At 34.7% G+C, this 12,410-nt stretch overlaps 1 protein-coding gene across 1 annotated transcript; it reads left to right on the plus strand.

Moving 5' to 3' along the window:
• Positions 1 to 1,150: 1,150 nt before the first annotated feature.
• On the plus strand, positions 1,151 to 12,052 carry LOC110445998. Its single transcript, XM_021490925.1, has 4 exons — positions 1,151 to 1,220; positions 6,461 to 6,609; positions 10,034 to 10,262; positions 10,856 to 12,052. Exons 2-4 carry the CDS (start codon positions 6,472 to 6,474, stop codon positions 12,001 to 12,003), a joined length of 1,515 nt encoding a protein of 504 aa, XP_021346600.1. The 5' UTR covers positions 1,151 to 1,220; positions 6,461 to 6,471; the 3' UTR covers positions 12,004 to 12,052.
• The last annotated feature ends 358 nt before the right edge of the window (positions 12,053 to 12,410 follow it).

Raw genomic sequence — 12,410 nt, forward strand, 5'->3', positions numbered from 1 at the left:
ACTAAAAATGTGATCGCTTGGTCTATGGTGAAAAACAAAACCGTGAACCCTGATATATGTATAAACATTAACACCAGTTATTATATCTATCCGGTGTGTCGTGTCGCCCTGCTTACACACACCTGCACACGAGCCGTGTCCTGTAGGTGGAGGATCCCATAGTCGTGTTTTCTTGCATTGAGTTCAAGGGCTGCAAGGCAAACTTCCTAATTGGCATCATCAATAGTAAAATAACATCAATACAGACTGAAAAATAAAAAGAGTCAAGACGGTAGTAGGGATTTCTACCCCAAACAGTAATTCAGGAGTAAAATACCCACCCATCAATGGTGTATCGGGTACCTACGCCCTGGGCGTTAGTTCGCCAACACACTGTGTGCTGATTGAAGAACCAATTAAAGCTCGGACAAATTAACAAGTTTGTTAGTTAGTATTCAGGTAAATTTCATCCCTGTAGTTTTCATTAGCTCTCAGAGGTGCTTGATTTTGCGGTGGCTGCTCCCGATTAAAAACTCGTGCTCCTTATAAAGATTAAGAGTGGTTTGAAGAGCCGACACGATCGGCAGGACTAGCTTTGTCGACCGAGCAGATGGCAGAAACAAAATTTAAACACGGTCTATTGATATTAACAAAGTCGCTCGGCCTGCCCGTATAATGGGGCTATTGAGGGCTAAGTCTAGGCTGTGTAGGACCAACTGAAAGACGATCTGTCCTTCCTTAAAACACTCCTGGGGTAGATTGTTCTCGACATATGCTCCCTCAATAGTTTTACTAGGCCTCACGGCTTCAAGTCTGTAATTTATAAAAGTGATGAAGAAAAATCTTGTAAAAATCACAATAAATCTGTACACTAAATAGATAAAAATGCAGTTGGAATCCCCAGTTGAAAACTCCAAATGTAGTATCATGTGCACGTGTTTCCCACAGTTGAATTTTCATTTTCTTTAATCGTTTTTTTCTTCTTTCTAATATGTATTGCTATATGTGATATGATTTGAATAACGTAACAATTACACTGTAGATCTCTGTATGCCATGGAGCGGCTCCTTACGCAATCACACAGAAGATATTGAACAGACGTCTTCTGTGGCAAGGGCGCTACCTTGCGCATGCGTGTGTGTACGCCTCATCGATACAAAAAGATGTTAGGTATGGATACTGACAGTTACACTATGGTGGGAGCTGGTTCCGTAGGATACAAGATACAGGTGACCTTAACTGTAAGTAATGTTTAATATTTACTACTATTCCATGTTATAACAAATATGAAATGACGTACTTAGTGTTCCTTTTAAAATATAGATGGGTGGTTTGCGTAGTTTCGGTTTGTTTATATTCGGTATGTCAGGGAATCTGTGTCATTAAAGATATCCTTAGACTTTCAATAAATGATTGTCAGCGTTTTTTCCTGATATCTTGTGTAAACAAATATAGCTTATAAAACTATTCATAAGAAGGGCAATACCGATTTTTTTCACAAATACAGTTTATTAGCAGGGTAATATTTACTATTCACAAATCAAGCACACACATCAACAGTTCATTAGGAGACTAACATTGTTTTATATAACAATCTACGACAGGTTTGTGAAAAAGTCCCATCACGTATGAACAGACAACCGCTACTTATCAGCCCATAACTACTACTACCAATCAACTGACAATATGGCATAACTTTTTATTAATCGCATCATGAAATTGAGGCCTGAGGAAACATTTTATAGCCTTTTCTGTTCCAATTGTAAATATGTCCAAAATAACATAAATGATGATTATGCTTTTAGCATTACTGAAACACCAATGTTAGGTAATACATTTATAATTTAAATTTGCGATATATAATAACAAATTTGTTATATTATCAATATATTTTAGAGAGAGCACTAAGCTTTATTAGTGAAACTTAAAAGAGGGATGAACATAGTTAAAAAAAAGATTTAATGTCAAATGAATGCACATTAAGATGAAAGAAACTATAAAACCTATAAACAAACCAAGGGATTAAAGACCGTCGTTATTTCATTGTCCAACTTTCACAGGTGTTTTAACCCTGCCCGTACATTAAGCCTAACCCTGCCCAACAAGCAGAAATGTGCATGTTTCCTTGAATGGTCCTGCTAGCTCCTTTGTGGATTTATCCATATGCTCGTATCAATAATCACGCTGTTTGATTCTGGAGCATGATTCCACATTAAAACTTTGATATCAAAATGTCTTTAAACAACTACATGGTATGATCATATCACAGACTGACTAAGTAAACATGTCACAAGAACGGCGATTAAAACTGAAGATGCCTTATTATTTCTAAAGAAAATCATAGGAACATTTCAATCGATTTCTTTAGTCTATCATAGTCATAACAGCCTAGATACGTGTATATATCTTTAAACATACCATAACAGGTGTATAGAAGAAATCAATATGTATCAGGTTGCTGTAGGTAAGAAATCTACCGTGTTTTATTGAACGTTAAACTCGGGTTTAGTTAACTTATTGAATGATTCGTTATAACGAGAAAAACAACATAATTTCTAAAATGGAAAAGTAAACTGTAACGATGTACTTTTCACGAAGTGTTTAAAACATAAGAATACTATAAAACAGGATATCAATTAGCATCGAGAAGCAGTAATAATGTTAGGAAAGGTTACAAAATGCATCAAGAAATAGGAATATTCAGAAAGTTTTTATTTAATATCTTTTTAAAAATTTACTTTGTATATTAACGGCAGTAAAATACACATCGAAAGAAATCTAAAATCTGTCACTGTCATCGGTTAAAGAGAAAATATTAAGTTGACATACAAAGTTGATGTTTTCACATGCTTGCAACATTTATACTTAACTTAACTTCGTTATTTTTTTCAAAAAAAAATGAAAAAATATATATAGGTATTTTGCAACTCGTTCATATGTATTCCCTTACACATTTGATGACAGAACAGATTGTCACAAACAAGTGTATCAAGAAATTACCGGAACACGCACAAATCAACTATCATTTTTTGTTATATTTCAAAAAAAATGTCCGTATCTTTATTTGGATATTTGTTGATTGTCTTATTTTATTCACGAAATAATTCAACAACTGCAAAACAGGATGATCTCTTTTTATCATCTCACGATAATATAGCAAAATGATATAATAAATAGAAATAATAACCCGTATGTTAAACATAATATAAACGAGCTAGGAGCATGTTGTTTTATTGAATCTGAAAATGTCAAAATAGAATTAAGTTATATAATAAGAACAATCCCAAGGAAACAGTGTAAAACAATAGGTCTATGAACAGTGGCCTTACATATCTAACATCAGGAATAAAAACAACATCGAATACAAATATAGATATGCCACATACTTATCATTTAATACTGTTTATCAAAGTTAAGTAAAAGAACTTAAACATCATACGAACGGAAAAAAAATGATGAACGTTTGAAAAAATTATAAACATTAATGTGATCAAAATGTGACTCCCACGGAATATTTATTACGTTAACGATGTATTCCGTACTATTTGTCATCATCTCATGATACAGGGAATCCAATTCCAAGATAAATTCCCAAAAGGGGCTATTTAATCTGCCGGATCCTAATTGAAAGTCTGTGCTTGGTTTCCCTATTGGATGTGTGTTGTGTGGTGTGTGGTGGTCAGCCCGCGCTGTCACCAACGCCTCACTAGATAGGACCATATTGGTGTCATCACCAACGTCTGTTCTTGTTTTCATAACACACAGCTATAGGACGTTCGACAAAAGGGTTCCAGCGATGATGTCCGCCACCGGTTTGTGTACGTGCAACATCAGCTTTGATATAAATTAATTATTGAAAAACGATCTGGCGAGATAAACACGTCAGTTGGAATTGTTTTTCATTTTTATTTCCTAAACAAATTGAGGTAATTAATTAATAATAACGAGACTTAATTTAATCGTGTTTATTTCTAACATTTTGTTTTGTAAATCTTAAGCCACCGTTATTGGTTCGAACTCTTTTTTTCATTTGTTTTTGTGCCTCCTCTGTCTATGCTGGCTTTACATATAAACTTTTGGAGTTTGATCTGGTTTATAAATGTCGTGTATTTTATCACCATTAAACATGTTGAGAGGATTTTAATATTGTGTCAAATTACAAATGCAATTAAAACATATTCTGATATAGATTTTGAAAAGTCTTGCAAACATGCATTGTATTACATAATATTCGTGGTTTTGACGGCTAGAAGTATAAAGTAAACCCCGACTTGCCTTATTGAAGCCTACTCGGTCGATTTCACTATATACCCAGTAACACGGCCGCTTCTCCTCGGCTTTACTGCAGACGTCTGTCATTTATATCCACATATGTTTTCTAACATTATACATCGCGCTTTTCCATTTATCGATATATTCCTGAGATAGACATCATATCAACCACAATGGTCGCTCCCTAAGGTCCCCTTGAAGACGTTTCCTACTTTTTATCGCTCTTACTAAATTAGAAGAGATAAACCGATGTGTATCGTCACTGCCTTTCACTAACATGCCCCGTGTCGATAAATAAACCCTTATTTGTTTCTCATATGTTTGACAATGTCGTCCTTAATCAGAACCAGCGAGCCACGCCGAGGGCATATGGTTGACTTTTCGTGAGAGGGATTTGCCTTACAGATATTGTCAGGACGAAAATGATATTACTAATAGTAACAAAAATAACCGCTCAAGTTGGGGCATTTATCAAATGCTTAACAACTCTCCGATGAATAAAACAAAATTAGCTCTCCACACTTTGCACCTGATCGCTCGGTGTTATCGCTGCTGCATATGGCTGTTCGACTTTGATTCTGACGAGCTTCATTAGACCCGAGGGTGCGTTCGATGTATGGTGTTACTATACCAAACAATGTTTACTCGACAATTGACGGGCACCCATTAAAACCCTATAGAACGTGAATTGTCTTTCCTCGAAGGCATGTGTAACAGGGGCGTCTCAAGGGAAATTCTTAAAGAAGGTATAAAGCAAGCGTCAATAGAATCATTTATGTTACTAAGACAGAAACAAGCTTGATAACATTTTCATTTTGCAGACAAAAATCTTTTTATCCCTCGCTTTTACTAATACCCCAATATCATACCTTATTAATCTTATAAAAATGTAGTAAAAAGGTTGATGATTTAAGCGTGTAAACCATCTTATCTGGATCGTTGATGGCGAATAACAAAACCCTTGCAGGCGCCTTGGGTGTTTAAATAAGCTTGTATTGAAACACAATAATTAAGTTGCTTCCTCTGATGAGGTTTCATTCAATTTAGTGCACGGTCCGCTGACGTTTCTAACACGATAGCATCTTTGATGGCGGAAGACTCACATGCTTTCTCCGGATTAATGTTAATAATGTCACCGGCGACGAAATTTCAATCTGCGTCGGCTTTCTAATATCCAATCACCATTAAAAATCCACAGGAACCATTTTCCGTTCCGTTGCCAATTCTACGGCATATCAGTAATCATACAGGCGAGAACATCGCCGAAAATTGATTGCTTGCCTATCGCATGGGTCACATATACGGAGATCAGTTAGGGGAAGAGTTGATGGAAATATATTGATGGTTTTAGAAAATGTCTCAAGTTCTTGATGAGAAAACATATGTCCCTGAGCGCACAGTAGCACTTGTCTGTAATGGGGTTGCTCGCGACAGGACGGGCTTACGAGCTGTGCAGTTATCGATGATTGGGCGTCTAAATCTGTCTATGGTACACGGCGCTCCCATCAGCGTCTGTCTTCACATATCTACATTGCTCACCGCTGTGCTCTGGTATTAGCTAATTGATAGTATCACATTAATATTTCCGTTTTAATATAAATATTGCTGAATGAGTATACAAAAGGAATAACACAAACTAAATAGGAAACACTTTGTTATTATTCTTATTCAAATTTTAATATATGTATCACATTAATAGCAATAATTTGTTTTACTTAAATTTATTCAAAATATTAAAAGTTAAATCCTCTAGGAGATGAAATTTATATCGCTCAATGCGTAGAGACTTAACTATAGAAATCATAAAGATAAGATAAAGCCTTATAAATACGTAGACTGAATTATATACAACATAGACATAAAACATAAGGTGTAGAGACTTAACTATAAAAATCATAAAGATAAAGTAAAGCCGTAGAAATATGTAGACTGAATTATATACAACATAGACATACAACATAAGGCGTAGAGACTTTTTTAGGAATAGAAATACGTAGAGACATAAACATACGTAACATTGACATAAAAGAGACTTAAATATAGAAATCATAAAGATAAAACATCGTCGTAGTAATAAGCAGAGACTACATTTTATAGAACATAGACATAAAACATAAAGCGAAGATCTAGAGAATAAAGATTAAATGAACTGTTTGTGGATATGACAGACTAACAGGCTGTATGTAATGGTATGTTTCTACTTTTACAGACATATTAATTATGGGAGTAATCACCGTATGCGATATCGACTATGGCCGGATATTTGGACCATTTCCGGTACAGGTGGCGCTGATGGACCCGACCTATGTGATTGGCATGCTCACACAGGACACACGACATGACTCTCCAGCTATCGAGGTAATCACGTGATCACGTTTGCTATTGCTTTACATTTATTGAAAGTTTAATGCAAGAGAATACTAAATACAGAAATAATTGCCCTGTTTGAAAACAGCTAGAAAATCAGAAACCAAAAAAGACATTATTTGGGTGTAATGATGATGCGGGACATTAATCTTGATAACAATCGAGCTATTGTACAGTAAACTTGTTGAATTAGTTATGTATACTGTGAATGAAAGATGTAGGCATTGGTGAGAATACCGCATGAGTATACATAGCTGGAATTAGTATCCCTATTCTAAATAAATAAAAACTAAAGATCAAATTAGCTGAGATAAACTCTTAAGAGAATGGCCAATTTTAAGCTAGGAAACTCTCTTTGATATTTATTGCTATTTATGTTATATTCATTTTCCTTGTTGCTGGAAACTAACAGTTTGAACCACTTACCACTCATTGCAAAAACCTGTTTTCCGAGTTAGGCTTCAATAATACTGCTTGTAATATTAATATTTAAATAAACTGACATCAGAACATCATTCAACTACAGATCTGTATGATATGATTGTGTATGGATATAAGAACACACTGTTTTAGTTTAACTTACTGAAATGATTGTGCTGTATTGAAAAGATGTTAGAGATACCTAATGTAGAGTTATCCAATGATCAAAATATACTGGTAATCAAAAATCAAACTATTGGAGTGTAGGTTTAATAAATGGTATCGCGTGAATTTATTTTCTATATTATCTAGCAATCCTAATTCCCAGTTTTTAGCTATCTAGTAAACACATTAACGGAAAGATAAATTGTTTGACTCTGATCTGACCCTTATAGAACCATCCCCTGTTCATTAGCATACGAATAATGAATAATAACATCAATCTTGGACAAAGTTTTTGAAAACTGAAAATTATGAAAATGAAGTTATTTCTATGTGTATAAAGAAAACATCAATCTAACGACCGTCTAACGTGAGACTGTGAAGTTTACATCTCGTGCCGACTGTCACTGATACAACATCCTCGTCCCCACCACCTTGCTGTGACAGAAAGTTGATCCGACTGTCTAGACACTAGCGGAGGCTTCCTAGTTTACCGGATATCTGATATTTATATTGTATTGGTCACAATGAAATTACTATCCTTTTACTTTTGAGAGTTTAATGTAAAACACAAATAAGATCATTTATCAAAGGATATCGGCGACATTTGAATATATCACTGACTGTTTCCGATGTTTGGTCAAATGCATTGATCACGTTTATGGAGTTTTAATCATAGGTAATGAATCCTAGATTGATTTTTCACGAAATCAAAATGTATTGATATACTACACAAAACCCGCGGACAATGACACCAGCCACGAGAGCGTATAGCACCGGCGGAGGGAACAACAATGGAATCGTTCAAATTTCTGAATTAATCTCGTACAATCTCGGGGTTGAAAAGTCAGATACTGTTTGTCTTTACTTATTTAGATAAAGATTAACAAGTCATGTGTTACTTATTTATAAATGGTCATGAAACGTAGTGCGTTAATATAGATATTTACATTAAATATTTAGATATTTACATTAAAGATTTAGATATAAACTTAAATATCTAAGGCGTAACTTATTACATTAAATATTTAGATATAGACGCAAATATCCAAGGTGTGGCTTTTTGCATTAAATATTTAGATAAAGACGTAAATATATAAAGTGTAACTTGTTTAAAAAGATTGAGCTTACTTACACACAGGTAATAACATAGCTGTTTTGTCCTTCTAGGACTTAGCGGTGATATAGACATGTCATATTAGTTTCTTACCTAATCAAATTGAACTCCGATTTATAAAATATAACGAAAATAAACGATTTCTAATGGACAAAACTTTTAAAGAAAATATAAAATACGTTAATAAATAAATAAATAGCTTTGTAAACACCTATGACTATTATGCTTCAGTTGAACATAAGTATATTGCTCATATTTTCATATCTATTCTTTTATTTGCTTAAATCCATAATATAGTATAACAAGGTCTTAACAAAACTATAAACTTGTAATCATCAGGATTGCATCACAGTAAAGTTAAACTAAGATAAAACAAGTGGAAAACTAATAGTAATTTCAAACATGAAATAATTATTATAAAATGATATTTGTTAAGGAACGAGAAAATGTTAATTACAAATAAGTTTTAATAAGGTATGGTTGTTTAATTATTATTCAAACAGTATTTGGTATGATATTATTAAATAGCTATTACAAATAACATTTATTAAAAAATGATAAAACAGTTATTATTTAAACAGTATTTGTTTTTGATATTTTTTAACAGCAATAACAAACTATTATTTGTAAAAGTATGAATAAACAATTATTATTAAAACAACATTTGCTAAGTAAATTATCAAATAGTAATTACAAAATAATATTCACTACAGGATGAATTAACAAATATTCACTACAGGATGAATTAACAGATATTCACTACAGGATGAATTAACAGATATTCAATACAGGATGAATTAACAGATATTCACTACAGGATGAATTAACAAATATTCACTACAGGATGAATTAACAAATATTCACTAAAGGATGAATTTACAAATATTCACTACAGGATGAATTTACAAATATTAGAAAACAACAGAGTTTGTGGAGGTATGTTGAATATTTATATGATATTTATGTTTTTCTACAATAAACACAAAAGCATGGCTTAACACGAAAAAAATGATATGATATAATCAATAATTACATATTTAGTTGCCATTTGTATTTTGGTTTGTATAAAAATGACACGAAGTATAACATTAAAAGTAGCTTGAACTTAAATATTAGTTTGCATAAAAACGAAACAAAGTCTAACGTAAAAATAACTTATTTCCTTTACAAGTTAAACATATGAGTTTGTATAGAAATGATACGAAACGTTTATTATATTTGCTTCTCTCTTCCCCTGATTTGAGTATTAAATGTTTATTGTTTCGTCCGTTCAGTAGTCCACCCTGATTTGAGTATTAAATGTGTATTGTTTCGTCCGTACAGTAGTCCACCCTGATTTGAGTATTAAATGTTTATTGTTTCGTCCGTACAGTAGTCCATCCTGATTTGTCATTAACGTAGTTTTGATTGAAAAAAGATATTTCCACCGATTACACGCCTGTTATGGTAGAACTGTTTTCGACAGTCAATGACTATGCTCTTTCACTGACGTTTGTCCAGGGACCATTTGATAGAATACATCTGTCATAAGATGATGGGAATAAAGTCGTATTTCATTTTATAACATCGACTCGGGGTGACAGTTCCACCCCTTGCCACTTTACGACACAAGACCGTGACATTACTCCACCCCTGTCGCAGTGCCACACAAACACCTATCATTACCACGGCGGGATTAATGGTCGTTTTATCTGAACAAATTTGTCGCTTTTATAGGTGGACCCTGACGCCAGCAATGGCGTGGCGCGTGCTGACGGCTGGTTAGCGTACATTCAGCCCGCCCGTGAGGAGGAGGAACAGAACGTGGAAGCATATATGAAGAATGGCCAGGTATTTTATCGGACATTGCGGATAATTAAAGAAAGGGAAGAACTCCTGGTTTGGTACAGTAAGGACTTCTGTCAGCTGATCGGCATACCTGACGTCAGGCGTAGTACCATTCAGGGTAGGTAGTCCACAGGGGAGCGCAGGGATTCTAGGCAGTTACCATTAGGCATTCCGCAGATATCAATTGGATTCAGTAGTACAATGTAACATTTCGGGACAAGCTGTCAGTCATTCAAGGGAATTAATCATTATAACGGTTTGTGGTTGTAAGAGTGTGATGCCCCTTAAAATTCGAAAGAAAATAACGACCATTTAAACCATCTAAAATCTCTTTATGGAATTAATGTTAATAATGATTATATCTGTATAACTACCATTAGGGTAAAGTGAGACAGGGAGTTTTCTAAATGCTGTTCCCGAACATCTGTAAGTGTGACATTAACAGTAACTACCTCGATTGTACGTGCTGACGATATCAGGCTACTACCGTTACTACTATCCAGGTAATGGTTGTGTTATATGCCATTCTCAATATCACAGAATTGTTTCTGAGCTTTTAAACGTCAGCAGTTATATCAAAACATAATATGAACTTAATTCGTTCAACTGAAAATGATTATAATTTCTCTTTATTGATAGTGAACCATGCAACGTATAGGTTTTTCAATATGACATATGAAATAAAAATTGAAAACCCTTTGTCTTCCACAGAAAAAGTGAGCTACGTGTGCCAGTTTTGTGGAGAAAAGTTCCAGTATTTATTTCCTTTGAGAGCACATATGCGCTTCAAATGCGACAACAAAAGAATGGATAGTCGATCATTATATGAGAGAGTTCATAACCAAGATATCAAAAGTGTTCATGACAGTAAATTGTTAAGCAGAGTGTCACATACTGACAGACTTTCGAGTGACATCCATCGTCCTGGATTTGAGCATACAAACGAGGACGTTCTGTTGGGTCGGAAACGACATGCGATGGAAAACGAAGATCATGTGGAAGTTAAAATAAAAAGTTACGAAAATGGCGAAAATCAATCACCGCCACTCCTGAAAAAAGACTCACCAGAGAAAGATTGTAATGCAAACATTAGCATAGATAGTGTTCAAGAAAGTAGCCCAAGCAATCCAAGTGCGTTTAGAAAAGTGGAACGATCTCTTTCTCCTCAAATGAATGTTTCAAACTGTGAAATCAGACGCAACGCGTCAAATCTGCATTATGCTAGCAGTGCTATAAACATGCATAACAGAATGGAGAATAGACCAGTGTCTGCTTCAAAAGACATTGTTATGCCGACAAGTTTAGCGACGTCAGTGCTACCAACATCACCTTTAATGGGTTCGTCGTCACTTACGGCGAACGTCCTTGACCCTCAGCTGAGAGCATCGATGATGGAAGCGTATAGGTTTGCATTTCCCCAGCAATACAATGGAACACAAGAATCCATAATGAGGAGTTTACACGGTATCGGAGTTGATCCATCAAAACAGTATGGCTTCCCTAATAAAATAAATAATGACATATCATTTATGAAAAGCGCTAACCCTATGGTAGACCGAATTCTAGTTAATCCCAGAGCAACTGCCTTGTTACCACCGGCTGTCATGGTTCCTAGCCCCACAGCTCCCATGATGTCCAGCCCAACTGGAAACACCATGCCCGTGTTTCAGAATTGGTGTGCAAAATGCAACGCTTCTTTCAGAATGACAAGTGATCTGGTATACCATATGAGATCTCATCACAAACGAGAGTTTGACCCTGTAAAAAAGAAAAGAGACGACAAGCTAAAATGTAATATTTGTCACGAGACATTTCGGGAAAGGCATCATCTTACGAGACATATGACGTCACATGCCTAATTTAAACAATGAAAGGAAAACTTTATTCTTTCAATGTCATTCATGATGAAATGAAACTTGTGATTTTTGGAATGAGATTCATCAGTTTAGTATGAATAATAAATGCTAATTTTGTTTTGAACACAAACAGTAACAGCGAACTTTCGAAAACGTCTGTTTCACCGTCTCGACTCTAAACCACTGAAAACAACTCACTACACCACAATGTGCCGAGTCAGTAAAATCAGTTGTCTAAAAATTTCGAAACATTTAGGACAAATATGACTCTTATGCTGCAGGCAGTCAGAGGGACGGGGTAACATTTTTACCTGGTCCGCCCCTTAGTAAATTTTCAATTATTGTTTGTGTTCAAAACAAACTTAACATTTATGGAACTTGTGATGTAGATATAAATATATAAATACTAC

Source organism: Mizuhopecten yessoensis, unplaced genomic scaffold (genome assembly GCF_002113885.1).
Source record: "Mizuhopecten yessoensis strain PY_sf001 unplaced genomic scaffold, ASM211388v2 scaffold2441, whole genome shotgun sequence".
Classification (NCBI taxonomy): domain Eukaryota; kingdom Metazoa; phylum Mollusca; class Bivalvia; order Pectinida; family Pectinidae; genus Mizuhopecten; species Mizuhopecten yessoensis.